We start from the raw sequence: 12005 nt of genomic DNA, 5'->3' as shown, positions 1-12005 counted from the left end.
GAAGGTGATATGTTGGTAATATACCTAGGTATTCTCTACCTGAACTACGACTGTTATAAAGAACAAGTATAGAGGGGGCAGAGTCAAGATGGTGGCGGGGGAGGATGCAGAGTTCACGTCTCCCCACAACTAGGGTGCCTGCTGGACACTGGTGGGGGACCTCGACGCCTAAGGAGACGGGAAGAACCCCCGAGCGACTGGGTAGGATGAGGGGGCAGTGAGGGGGGAGAAGTGGAGGCTGGACAGGACCAATGCACCTGAGGGGTAGTTGGGAGAGGGGAGGGGTTTCCACTCCTGGAGGGACCCTTGGGGCTTGGAGGATCAAGGGGGACCACGCCTAGCATCTCCCCTGACCAACTGGGACCCAGGAAGCCTGCTGGGCTCCCAGGCCAGGTCCCTTGCCCTCCAAGACCCCCCTCTGGGCTGCATGGGTCCTTGGGGCATAGGAGGGAAGCGGGGACATGAGGAGAGGTGGATGGGAGGGGCCCTCTGGGACGGGAGGATCAGGGGAGGTGTGGCAGGTGTTTCCCCCTCACCCACTTGGGGCCTGAGAAGCCTGCTGGGCTCCCGGGCCTGGTCCTCCATTCTCCAAGGCCCCCTCCAGCCTCATGGGTCCTAGGGCATAGGAGGGAAGGAGCAGGTAGAAGAAGAGAGTCCAATGGGGAGGGGCCCTGTGGGATCAGAGGATTGGGGGGATGTGCCTAGTGTTTCCCCCACCCACTCAGGCCCAGTGAGCCTGCTCGGGTCCTGGACCTGTTCCTCTGCCCTCCAGGGCTGGGGCCCCTCCTGTTGCATTAAGCCTAAGCCCCCCTCCATTCCCCCACCCCTAGGGCCTTTTCCTGCCCTGTGGGTCCTAAGCATAGGCCCTGCCTACTACCTAAACACCACCGCTGCCTAAGCCCCGCCCCCCATAGCCAAGGCCTTTTCAAGCTTTTTTTTTTTTTTTTTACTATTGTGGTTTTGTTTTACCATCCAGGTGTTGTTTTCATCTATATTTTTATTTTTTTATTCTTTCTAACATGTCTGTCAGTTTTCTAATCTAATTTTATTTTTTACACTTCGTTATTGTTCTCCTTTTTTTGCTGCCCCATGCAGCTTGTGGGATCTTGGTTCACGAGCCCGGGGCTGGGTCAGAGCTCCTGTGGTGGGAGGTCCGAGTCCAAACCACTGGCCTGACAGAGAATATTCCCAGACCCCAGGGAATATTCATCAGAGTGAGGTCCTCATTTCGGCACTAAGACCCAGCTCTACCCAACAGCCTACAAACTCCAGTGCTGGAAGCCTCAGGCGAAACAACCAGCAAAACAGGAACACAATCCCAGCCATCCAAAAAAAAAAAAAGAAAATGAGATGACAAAAAAATATGTTACTGATGAAGGAGCAAGGTAAAAACCTACAAGACCAAATAAATTAAGAGGAAATAGGCAATCTACCTGAAAAATAATTCAGAGATATGATAGTAAAGATGATCTAGAATCTCAGAAACAGAATGGAGGCATGAATTAAGAAAATGTAAGAAATGTTTAACAAAGATCTAGAAGAACTAAAGAACAAACGAACAGAGATGAACAACACAATAACTGAAATGAAAAATAGACTAGAAGGAATCAATAACCGAATAACTGAGGGAGAAGAATAAGTGAGTGGGAAGACAGAATGGTGGAAATAACTGCCAAGGAGCAGAATAAAGAAAAAATGAAAAGAAGACACTCTCAGAGACCTCTGGGACAACACTAAATGCACCAACATTCGAAGTATAGGGGTCCCAGAAGAAGAAGAGAGAAAGAAAGGGTCTGAGAAAATATTTGAAGAGATTATAGTGGAAAACTTCCCTAACATGGGAAAGGAAATAGTCACCCAAGTCCAGGAAGTGCAGAGAGTCCCATACAGGATAAACCCTAGGAAAAACAGACCAAGACACATATTAATCAAACTAACAAAAATTCATGAAAAAATATTAAGAGCAGTAAGGGAAAAACAAAAAATAACATACAAAGGAATCCCCATAAGGTTATCAGCTGATTTTTCAGCAGAAACTGCAGGCCAGAAGGGAGTGGAAAGATATGCTTAAAGTGATGAAAGAGAAACACCTACAACCAAGATTAATCTACCCAGCAAGAATCTCATTCAGATTCGATGGAGAAATCAAAAGCTTTTTCAGACAAGCAAAACCTAAGAGAATTCAGCACCACCAAACCAGCTTTACAACAAATGCTAAAGGAACTTCTCCTGGCGGGAAACACAAGAGAAGAAAAAGACCCACAAAAACAAACCCAAAACAATTAAAATGGTAATAGGAATATACATCTTGATAATAACCTTGAATGCAAATGGATTAAATGCCCCAATCAAAAGACACAGACTGGCTGAATGGATACAAAAACAAGACCCATATATATGCTGTCTACAAGAGACCCACTTCAGACCTAGGGATACATACAGACTGAAAGTGAAGGGATGGAAAAAGATATTCCATGCAAATGGAAATCAAAAGAAAGCTGGAGTAGCAATACTCGTATCAGATAAAATAGACTTTAAAATAGACTGTTACAAGAGATAAGGGACACTACATGATGATCAAGGGATCAATCCAAGAAAAAAATATAACAATTATAAATATGCACCCAACAGAGGAGTACCTCAATACATAAGGCAAATGCTAAAACAACCATAAAAGGGGAAACGGACAGTAACACAGTAACAGTAGGGGACTTTTAACACCCCACTTACACCAATGGACAGATCATCCAAACAAAATAAATAAGGAAACACAAGCTTTAAATGACACAATAGACCAGACAGATTTAATTGATATTTATAGAACATTCCACCTGCAAGTGGCAGAATACACTTTCTACTCAAGTGCACATGGAACATTCTCCAGGGTAGATCACACCTTGGGCCACAAATCAAGCCTCGGAAAATTTAAGAAAATTGAAATCGTATCCAGCATCTTTTCTGACCACAATGGGATGAGATTGGAAATCAATTACAGGAAAAAAACTAAAAAACACAAATACATGGATGCTAAACAGTGCACTACTAAATAACCAAGAGATCACTGAAGAAATCAAAGAAGAAATTAAAAAATACATAGAAACAGATGATAATTAAAACACTACGACCCAAAAATTATGGGATGCAGCAAAAGCAGTTCTAAGAGGGAAGCTTATAGCAATTCAATCTCACCTCAAGAGACAAGAAAAATCTCAAACAATCTAACCTTACACCTAAAGCAACTAGAGAAAGAACAAAGAAAACCCAAAGTCAGTAGAAGGAAAGAAATAATAAAGATCAGAGCAGAAATAAATGAAATAGAAATAAAACAATAGCAAAGACCAATAAAACTAAAAGTTGGTTCTTTGAGAAGATAAAATGGATAAACCTTTAGCCAGACTCATCAAGAAAAAGAGAGGATGCAAATCAGTAAAATCAGAAATAGGGGAAATCACAACTGACACTGCAGAAACACAAAGGATTATAAGAGACTACTGCAAACAACTATGTGCCAATAAAATGGACAACCTCAAAGAAATGGACAAATTCTTGGAAAGGTACAATTTTCCAAGACTGAACCAGGAAGAATTACAGAATATAAACAGACCTATCACAAGTAATGAAATTGAAACTGTAATTAAAAATCTTCCAAAAAATGTCTAGGATCAGATGGCTTCACAGGTGAATTCTAGCAAACATTTAGAGAAGAGCTAACACTGACCCTTCTCAAACTCTTCCAAAAAATTGCAGAGGGAAGAACACTCCCAAATTTGTTCTACAAAGCCACCATCACCCTGATACCAAAACCAGACAAAGATACAACAAAAAAAGAAAATTACAGACCAATATCACTGATGAACACAGATGCAAAAATCCTCAACAAAATACTAGCAAACAGAATCCAACAACACATTGAAAGGATCATACACCATGATCAAGTGGGATTTATCCCAGGGATGCAAGGATTCTTCAATATACACAAATCAATCAATGTGATACACCACATTAACAAATTAAGTAATAAAAACCATATGATCATCTCAATAGGTGCAGAAAAAGCTTTTGACAAAATTCCACACACATTTATGATAAAAACTCTCCAGAAAATGAGCATAGAGGGAACCTACCTCAACATAATAAAGGCCATATATGACAAACCCACAGCAAGCGTCATACTGAATGATGAAAAACTGAAAGCATTTCCACTAAGATCAGAAATAAGGATGTCCACTCCTGCCACTCTTACTCAACATAATTTTGGAAGTCCTAGCCACAGCAATCAGAGAAGAAAAAGAAAAGAAATACAAATTGGAAAAGAAGAAGTAAAACTGTCACTGTTTGCAGATGACATGATACTATATACATAGAAAATCCTAAAGATGCCACCAGAAAACTACTTAAACTAGTCACTGAATTTGGTAAGGTCGCAGGATACAAAATTAATGCACAGAAATCTCTGGCATTCCTATACAGTAACAACGAAAAATCAGAGAAATCAAGGAAACAATCCCATTTACCACTGCAACAAAAAGAATAAAATACCTAGGAATAAAGCTGCCTAAGGAGGTGAAAGACTTGTACTCAGAAAACTATAAAACACTGATGAAAGAAATCAAAGATGACATAAACAGATGGAGAAATATACCATGTTCTTGGATTGGAAGAATCAATATTGTGAAAATGACTATACTACCAAAGCAATCTACAGACTCGATGCAATTCCTATCAAACTACCAATGGCATTCTTCACAGAATTAGAACAAAAAATTTTACAATTTGTATGGAAACACAAAAGACCCCGAATAGCCAAAGCACTCTTCCAAAAGAAAAACAGAGCTGGATGAATCAGGTACCCGACTTCAGACTATACTACAAAGCTACAGTAATGAAGACAGTATGGTATTGGCACAAAAACAGAAATATAGATCAATGAACAGGATAGAAAGCCCAGAGATAAACCCATGCACATATGGTCACCTAATCTATGACAAAGGAGGAAAGAACATATAATGGAGAAAAGACAGCCTCTTCAATAAGTGGTGCTGGGAAAACTGGACAGCTACATGTAAAAGAATGAAATTAGAACATTCCCTAACACCACAGCCAAAAATAAACTCAAAATGGATTAAAGACCTAAATGTAAGACCAGACACTATAAAACTCTTAGAGGAAAACACAGGGAAATCACTCTTTGACATAAACCACAGCAAGATCTTTTTTGACCTACCTCCTAGAGTAATGAAAATAAAAACAAAAATAAACAAATGGGTCCTAATGAAACTTAAAAACTTTTGCACAGCGAAGGAAACCATAAATAAGACAAGAAGACAACACTCAGAATGGGAGAAAATATTTGCCAATGAAGCAACAGACAAAGGATTAATCTCCAAAATATACAAACAGCTCATGGATCTCAATATCAAAAAAACAACCCAATTTAAAAATGTGCAAAAGACCTAAATTTTACCAAAGAAGACATACAGATGGCCAAGAGGCACATGAAAAGATGCTCAACATCACTAATTATTGGAGAAATGCAAATCAAAACTACAATGAGGTATCACCTCACACCAGTGAGAATGGCCATCGTCAAAAAATCTACAAACAATAAATGCTGGAGAGGGTGTAGAGAAAAGCGAACCCATTTGCACTGTTGGTGGGAATGTAAATTGATACAGCCACTATGGAGAACAGTATGGAGGTTCCTTAAAAAACTACAAATAGAACTACCATATGACCCAGCAATCCCACTACTGGGCATATACCCTGAGAAAACCATAATTCAAAAGGACACATGTATCCCAATGTTCATTGCAGCACGCTTTACAATAGGACACGGAAACAACCTAAATGTCCAATGGATAAAGAAGATGTGGTATGTATATACAATGGAATATTAGTCATAAAAAGGAATGAAAGTGAGTCATTTGTAGAGATGTGGGTGGACCTAGAGTCTATCATACAGAGTGAAGTAAGCCAAAAAGAGAAAAACAAATATCGTATATTAACGCATATATGTGGAATCTAGAAAAATGGTACAGATGAAGTTATGTGTAGGATAGGAATAGAGACACAGACATAGAGAACAGACTTGTGGACATGGGGGGGACAGGGAGGGTGGGACGAATAGGGAGATTAGGTTTGATATAAATACACTACTGTGTGTAAAATAGATAGTGGGAACCTGCTGTATAGCACAGGGAGCTCAGCTTGGTGCTCTGTGATCTAGATTGGGGGGGGCGGGGGGGAGGGCAAAGGTGGGGAGGGAGGTCCAAGAGGGAGTGGATATTGGTATAAATATTGCTGATTTACTTCACTGTAGAGCAGAAACTAACACAACATTGTAAAGCAATTTTGCTCCAATAAAAAAATTAAAAAGAATTAAAATCTCAAAAAAAAGTATAACTGCAATAAAAGGAACACTCATCAGACACAGTTCCTTGAAAATTTTTATACCTTCAACCTCTAAAGGAATATGTGATTAGAAAGAGGATGCCAAAGAATTAAGACTATAAACAGCTGCAAGATTATCAAAATATATCTGAGGGGACGTTTATGTCTTTGATACCAAAATGTGTACTTCTCCATGACAATATACATTAATTATTAACTGCTACTCCTTCTTATAAATGGCTTTCCACTTCTCAGCACTAAGATTCTAGCCTGCTTCTCTAATTACATTCTTTTATCTTAGAAATGATCTTATAAGGTAAACATCAAAACCACCATAAAGTATTTTATCGATTATTTTTACTATTCAGTAGGGTAACAAAAGACCATGAAAACAAATGAAAGTCTGTTGCTAACTCTTTATATTATATTGTCATTGTGTTGCCCATTTTAAATGTGGGTGAACAGCTGATTTCCCTAATCTCCAAGTAGTTTTCTTATTCCTAGACAGACAAAGTAAGCTGGACTTACTTAATGAAGAAAAAAACAGTGAAAAGTGCAAATTCTTTGGACTACCTTTTAATGAATCCAACTTTCCAGTGATAAAAATCACTGAACCAAAATATATTTTCAAGCAGCCTTATTACCCATACATATATTAGGTATAAGGAAATTGAGTCTAATTTGAAATGAGTTTTAAAACATAGCACAAAAACATTACAATCCCCCAGAGCACAATACAAAATAGTCCTCTAAGGAATATAAACACAGTATATAAGAATGTGAAACTACATGATAAGAAAAAAAAATCTCTTCAATTAGCTAAAATTTACTTGCTAAAGATTATTTGTTGCACAATATGTCAGTTTGCCCTAAGAATAAAACAGATACTATTATTTTCAACGTCTAAATTCAGTACATAGTCAAATCCACTTTCTCAAACTAAAGTTCTACAGTATTATGAGTAAACCCTTTGTTATTGGGTTAAGATAGGGAAACTTTATAACTTATAAAACAAATTTCTTAAGAGTTCATGAAACCACTTCATAAATCCTAGAAGGCACACATATTTCCTATCATAGTAAGTGCGTTTAAGTACTTCATATTTAAAAAAGACACGCTGTACAGAATACAAAAAGTATACATTTCATCCATTAAACAAATTTATAACTTCTATGATTAGCTATTACAGTAGAACCTACCTAACATTCACATCTGAAGAATTATCACCCAGTTTAATGGAGTGAGCAAAAAACTGTGCTCCTTTATTTGATAAGGCTAGTAAAAACGTTTAATTTCACAGTAGATCAGTTAGTGTCTTGGAGCTCATATTGGAAAATAAATAAAAGGTTTGGGCAATATCAAGTCACTGGGCTCACTGTTAAATAATTCCTTGAAAGGTGAAGGATTCTGGGGGATAAAATCATTGGCTATACCTGGAAAGATCTAAAAATCAGTAAAGCCACTTTGTTCATTTTCAGAAACATTCTTAAATTGGGCAATCTGAATGAGACTCAGAAAATCTAATCCATAAAGACAATTTAAAATCTTAGAGCTGGAAAACACCTCAGAGGATTCTCTGTCTCAAGGTTTTCAAAATAGGTTCCACGGAGTACTAAGAATCCATGGAGGAGATTCAGAGTTCTGGATTTTGACTTGAATTATTTAATTCTTTCTTTTGAAAAAAAATTTTAAAAACAAGTCCCATCATACAACTGTATTACTCATCAGATTCCAATATACTGGTAATCACCAGTGCATTAATACATGTTTTCATTGGTTGACTTCATAAATATTTAGTTATTATGGTATATAAAGTTTATATAAGGAAATTTATAATGATAAAATGACATTTAGTGGGGTAGGGTGTGTGTTCATGCATGTGCAGTACGTGTGTGTAAGGGTTCTGAGTAAGATTTTTACTTGAAAAAAAAGTTCTATTGCTGAAATAAAGTGTGAAAACCACAGATAAAGTCTGTTTCTAAAGTAAGAACCTACAAACCAGAGGAAGGGGCTTTCTCTAGGTCACACAGCCATCAAGTACACTGCCAGGTTGATATGCTACAGCCCCCAGTACTCTACTTGCATAAGCGTCCATAGCAAGTGTTTAGCTATTTGGTACTGAGCTGCCCCCATCATGAATGTCAACCAATTAGTTATCACTATTTTGGGGGTAAAATCAAGCTACCTTTTGTCAGACATTTTTCCTAAAAATGAATTACTTAATTTGCATGCCTATTAAAGTCCCTAGTATCCAAAAATTCTGCTGTCAATAAGCAGCAACTTAAATTGTACACTTTGGTACTCTGGAAAATAGTAACATTTGCAATTTACCAATAATAAATCAGAAAAGTTACATGGAATGTTAAAATACTTTTTAAAGACATCAGGCCCTAGTTTATTATATGCTGAAATGTTAGTGTTTGCATAAAATAAAAAATTTTACTTTATAAGCAAAATTTTAAAAAAATGGTTCAAATGCCACTGAACATAACTATACTCTTTCAGGGTATTTCAAATAAAATGCAGTGAAACAGTAAGTCAAATTAATCTCCTAACTTTCAGAGGTGTTTTATGTACGTATGGTTAAAAGGCTACACCCTATTTTCTTCTCTCTTAATCTAAGAAATTTGAAGACTTTGGGACCTCAGAAAGATGCCTTCAAATTAAGAAAATAAAAGCACCATAAACCAATATTGAATGATTTATCATAATTTGGACATAAAATTTAGGGTCTGTGATGAAGAAAAATTTCCATCTGAAACGGCAAGATACATACGTATTATCAAAAGCTATTTAGAACAGTTTCCCAGCTGTGGGAAAGCATTTCCAGAATAGCCAAGAAGATTCTCCAGCAGAAATCCATTTACAAGGCAAAGTCCTGCCCAAGTTTATAGTCCTAATCCAAATTATACAGCATGGGGGAGGGGGGAGAAGACTTTTAAGTGAAAAGCATGTAGTTCCAAAACACTTAAAGTTATGAAATAATTGCGGATTATTTCAAGTAAAAACTATAAAAGGAGCAATAGCTAACCACAAGGGGGCATACATACTCCTTAGATTCCAGCAGTAAGACTAATTTAAGTAGTAACATGCACTTTGATGTATTCTACATTTTCAGTCATTTAAGATTTTCTCTCAGATGGCTACAGCTTTTTAACATTCAAGGTTTATTTTAAACCTAACTAAATAGATTCCAGAATACTCTTGCCCTGAAAAGTAATAGTATTTCAGAAGCCCCTGGAAATGTTGCTGTTACCTCAGCAAAGGAGTCAAGAGCTATTAGTCCTAATATATATTAGAACAGATAAACAATAGGAAAATATGGTCTAAAACAGTAGCAAGTTTTAGTTTACCATAAATGGAAGACATGGAAAGTTTATCAAAGGAAATGGACAAATTGTCAGAATAGTGAAAATAAGAGGGTGGGGAAAATTGACTTCTCTGTGTCTGTCCTACAACATCCCTGCATTCTTCCGCCATGACCAAAGTGTTTGTAGCCCACATTAGCAACAGAACACTTCACCCCAAGGTCATGGCCTATGGGGCTGGCCTGCCTCATCAGCCATGTTAAGAATATAGTTAGCCATATCATCTTCAGTGGGTGCATCTGACACCACCCAAGATTCATTTGCTCCAGTCATCTGTAGGCGGCAAATCGGGCAATTCCTGTGTCGATCACTCCTATTAGAGAAGTCAAATAACAGTTTGTTTTCTTTTTCTGTTTAAAAAATGGATTTGGAACAATACAAGTACATTTTTTTTAAAGTAAACAGCATAAAAGTATATAGTGAAAAATATATCTCTTCCTCCTATCCCAGTCTTTAATTATTATCCCAGAGGCAACCACTGTTACCAGTTTCTTATACATTCTTCTAGAGATAGACCAGGCATGACCAAGCTTGTGTGTATCTATACATCACTGCTCTTTTTACAAGTATCAGCACCTGTTAGAGCTGTCTATTCAAAATAAACATACACTGTTTGGATAGGCCATACTTCATTTAACTTATCTCCCATAGAAGGACATTTAGGTTTTCTCCTATCTTTTGCTGCTATAAACAATGGAATGGAAGCATTCAAGGTTTAAAATAATAAATGAACTTTACATGCAGAATAATTTTGGGGGGAGGAAAGAGCTTATATATAATCACTTAAATCAGATTATGTTTTCCAAAGGGATTTTTTTTGTCTTGTCAAACATTATTTTGGAAATTTCAAAAATAACATATTTGAGCCAGAAACATGTCATAGAGAGAAAATATTTTTCTCTTCATCTCTCAGTGAAGTCTGAGACCAAAGTAATTAAATTATATCAATTGCTCGGCTTCTGTGCAAAAATTTAGAAATCTGTTCCAAAAACTCAATGTGAAAGTAGAGCTGGCATATATAATTCAGATTCATTTCTGGTTCCTCAGAGATATTTTTCAAGATAATTGTGTGCTTTTCTGTGCACAAAGTTACAATTTTAAAACAGTCAGTTTCTGGCCAATAGGGAACAGATTTATCTTCCCACTTGAAACAACTAAAACACTGGACAAAATACATGAAATAATGGTTTTCAACACTAAGCATAAGATGACAAAAGATTATAACCCTGGAGAGATAGGAAGCAAAAGAAGGTGAGCCCTATAATTGCCCAGCTTACTGCCCTTGAGAGTTTCCAGGCTACAGAGCAAGCAGGGGAGACTGAGATGGAGCCCGGTAGACTCCCTGAGTTGACAAGTCAGAGCTGAGGACCTCGGGAAGCCAAAGCAGCTAGAGTTCATAGGGTGGAGTACTGCAAAGGAGAAAGCTACACAAAGGGAGAATCCCACAGTCTACTGAAGGTCCCCGTAGATATATTCAGTAGAGTAATGATCAGTGTGTGCATGTGAGGAAACTACTCGAGGCTGTGGAATCACCCAAAAGGATTTGAGGGAACAGTAACCAAAGCTCACACAGGGCCTGGGACATTGCCTGTTCCCACCAGCCAGCGTGGAAAACCTCATAATTTATGGAGCATTGGGTAGAGTACTCTGAAGTCTTGTCTCATTAGTGGGGCATAATTAGCTTCTAAACTAAACATCATTCTGGTCCTGCCTAACAAACCATAAAAGCAAGACTCAAAAGGATTAAACTGTTTCCAAGTAACTATATTCCAGAACAAAGCTCAAGAATATTTATACGTATACAAAAATATCCAGTACCCCAAAAGGTAAAAAAATCACAATGTCTGGCACCCAGTTAAGAACTACCAGTCATACAAAGAAGTATAAAAATACAACCCAAAATGAAGAGGAAAATCCATCAAAAGTAATCCAGAACTCACACAGATATTAGAATTAGCAGCAAGAAAATGAAAGGTTATGATAATTATATTCCATATATTAAAAAAGTAGAGGAAAGACAAACATATTAAGCAGAGATTGGAAGATATTAAAAACTTAAACTTCTGGATGAAAACTAAGATATCTCAAGAAAAAAATACACTGGGTGGGATTAATGGCAAGTTAGACATTGCAGGAAAAAAAGATTAGTGAATTTGAAAAGATATAGCAATATCCAAAATGAAATACAGAGAAAATGACTCAAAAAAGAAGGAAAGGGCTTCCCTGGTGGCGCAGTGGTTGAGAGTC

The 12005-nt window shown here is 37.4% G+C and overlaps 1 protein-coding gene across 2 annotated transcripts in view; it reads right to left on the bottom strand.

The window, feature by feature from the left end:
* Positions 1-6950: 6950 nt before the first annotated feature.
* The window catches only part of RNF141 (ring finger protein 141), a 48070-nt gene continuing 43015 nt past the window's right edge, over positions 6951-12005 (bottom strand). For both annotated transcript variants that reach the window (XM_027115408.1, XM_027115409.1), the window contains exon 6: positions 6951-10071. In XM_027115408.1, the coding sequence (XP_026971209.1) occupies positions 9921-10071 (151 nt within the window). In that variant the 3' untranslated portion in view covers positions 6951-9920. The remainder of the gene's footprint in view (positions 10072-12005) is intronic.

Source organism: Aethalodelphis obliquidens, unplaced genomic scaffold (assembly GCF_003676395.1).
Source record: "Aethalodelphis obliquidens isolate GAN/ISIS:26980383/991018 unplaced genomic scaffold, ASM367639v1 scaffold14, whole genome shotgun sequence".
Classification (NCBI taxonomy): Eukaryota; Metazoa; Chordata; class Mammalia; order Artiodactyla; family Delphinidae; genus Aethalodelphis; species Aethalodelphis obliquidens.
Note: the sequence above shows the minus strand (reverse complement) of the source record. Positions and strands in the feature narration are given on the sequence as shown.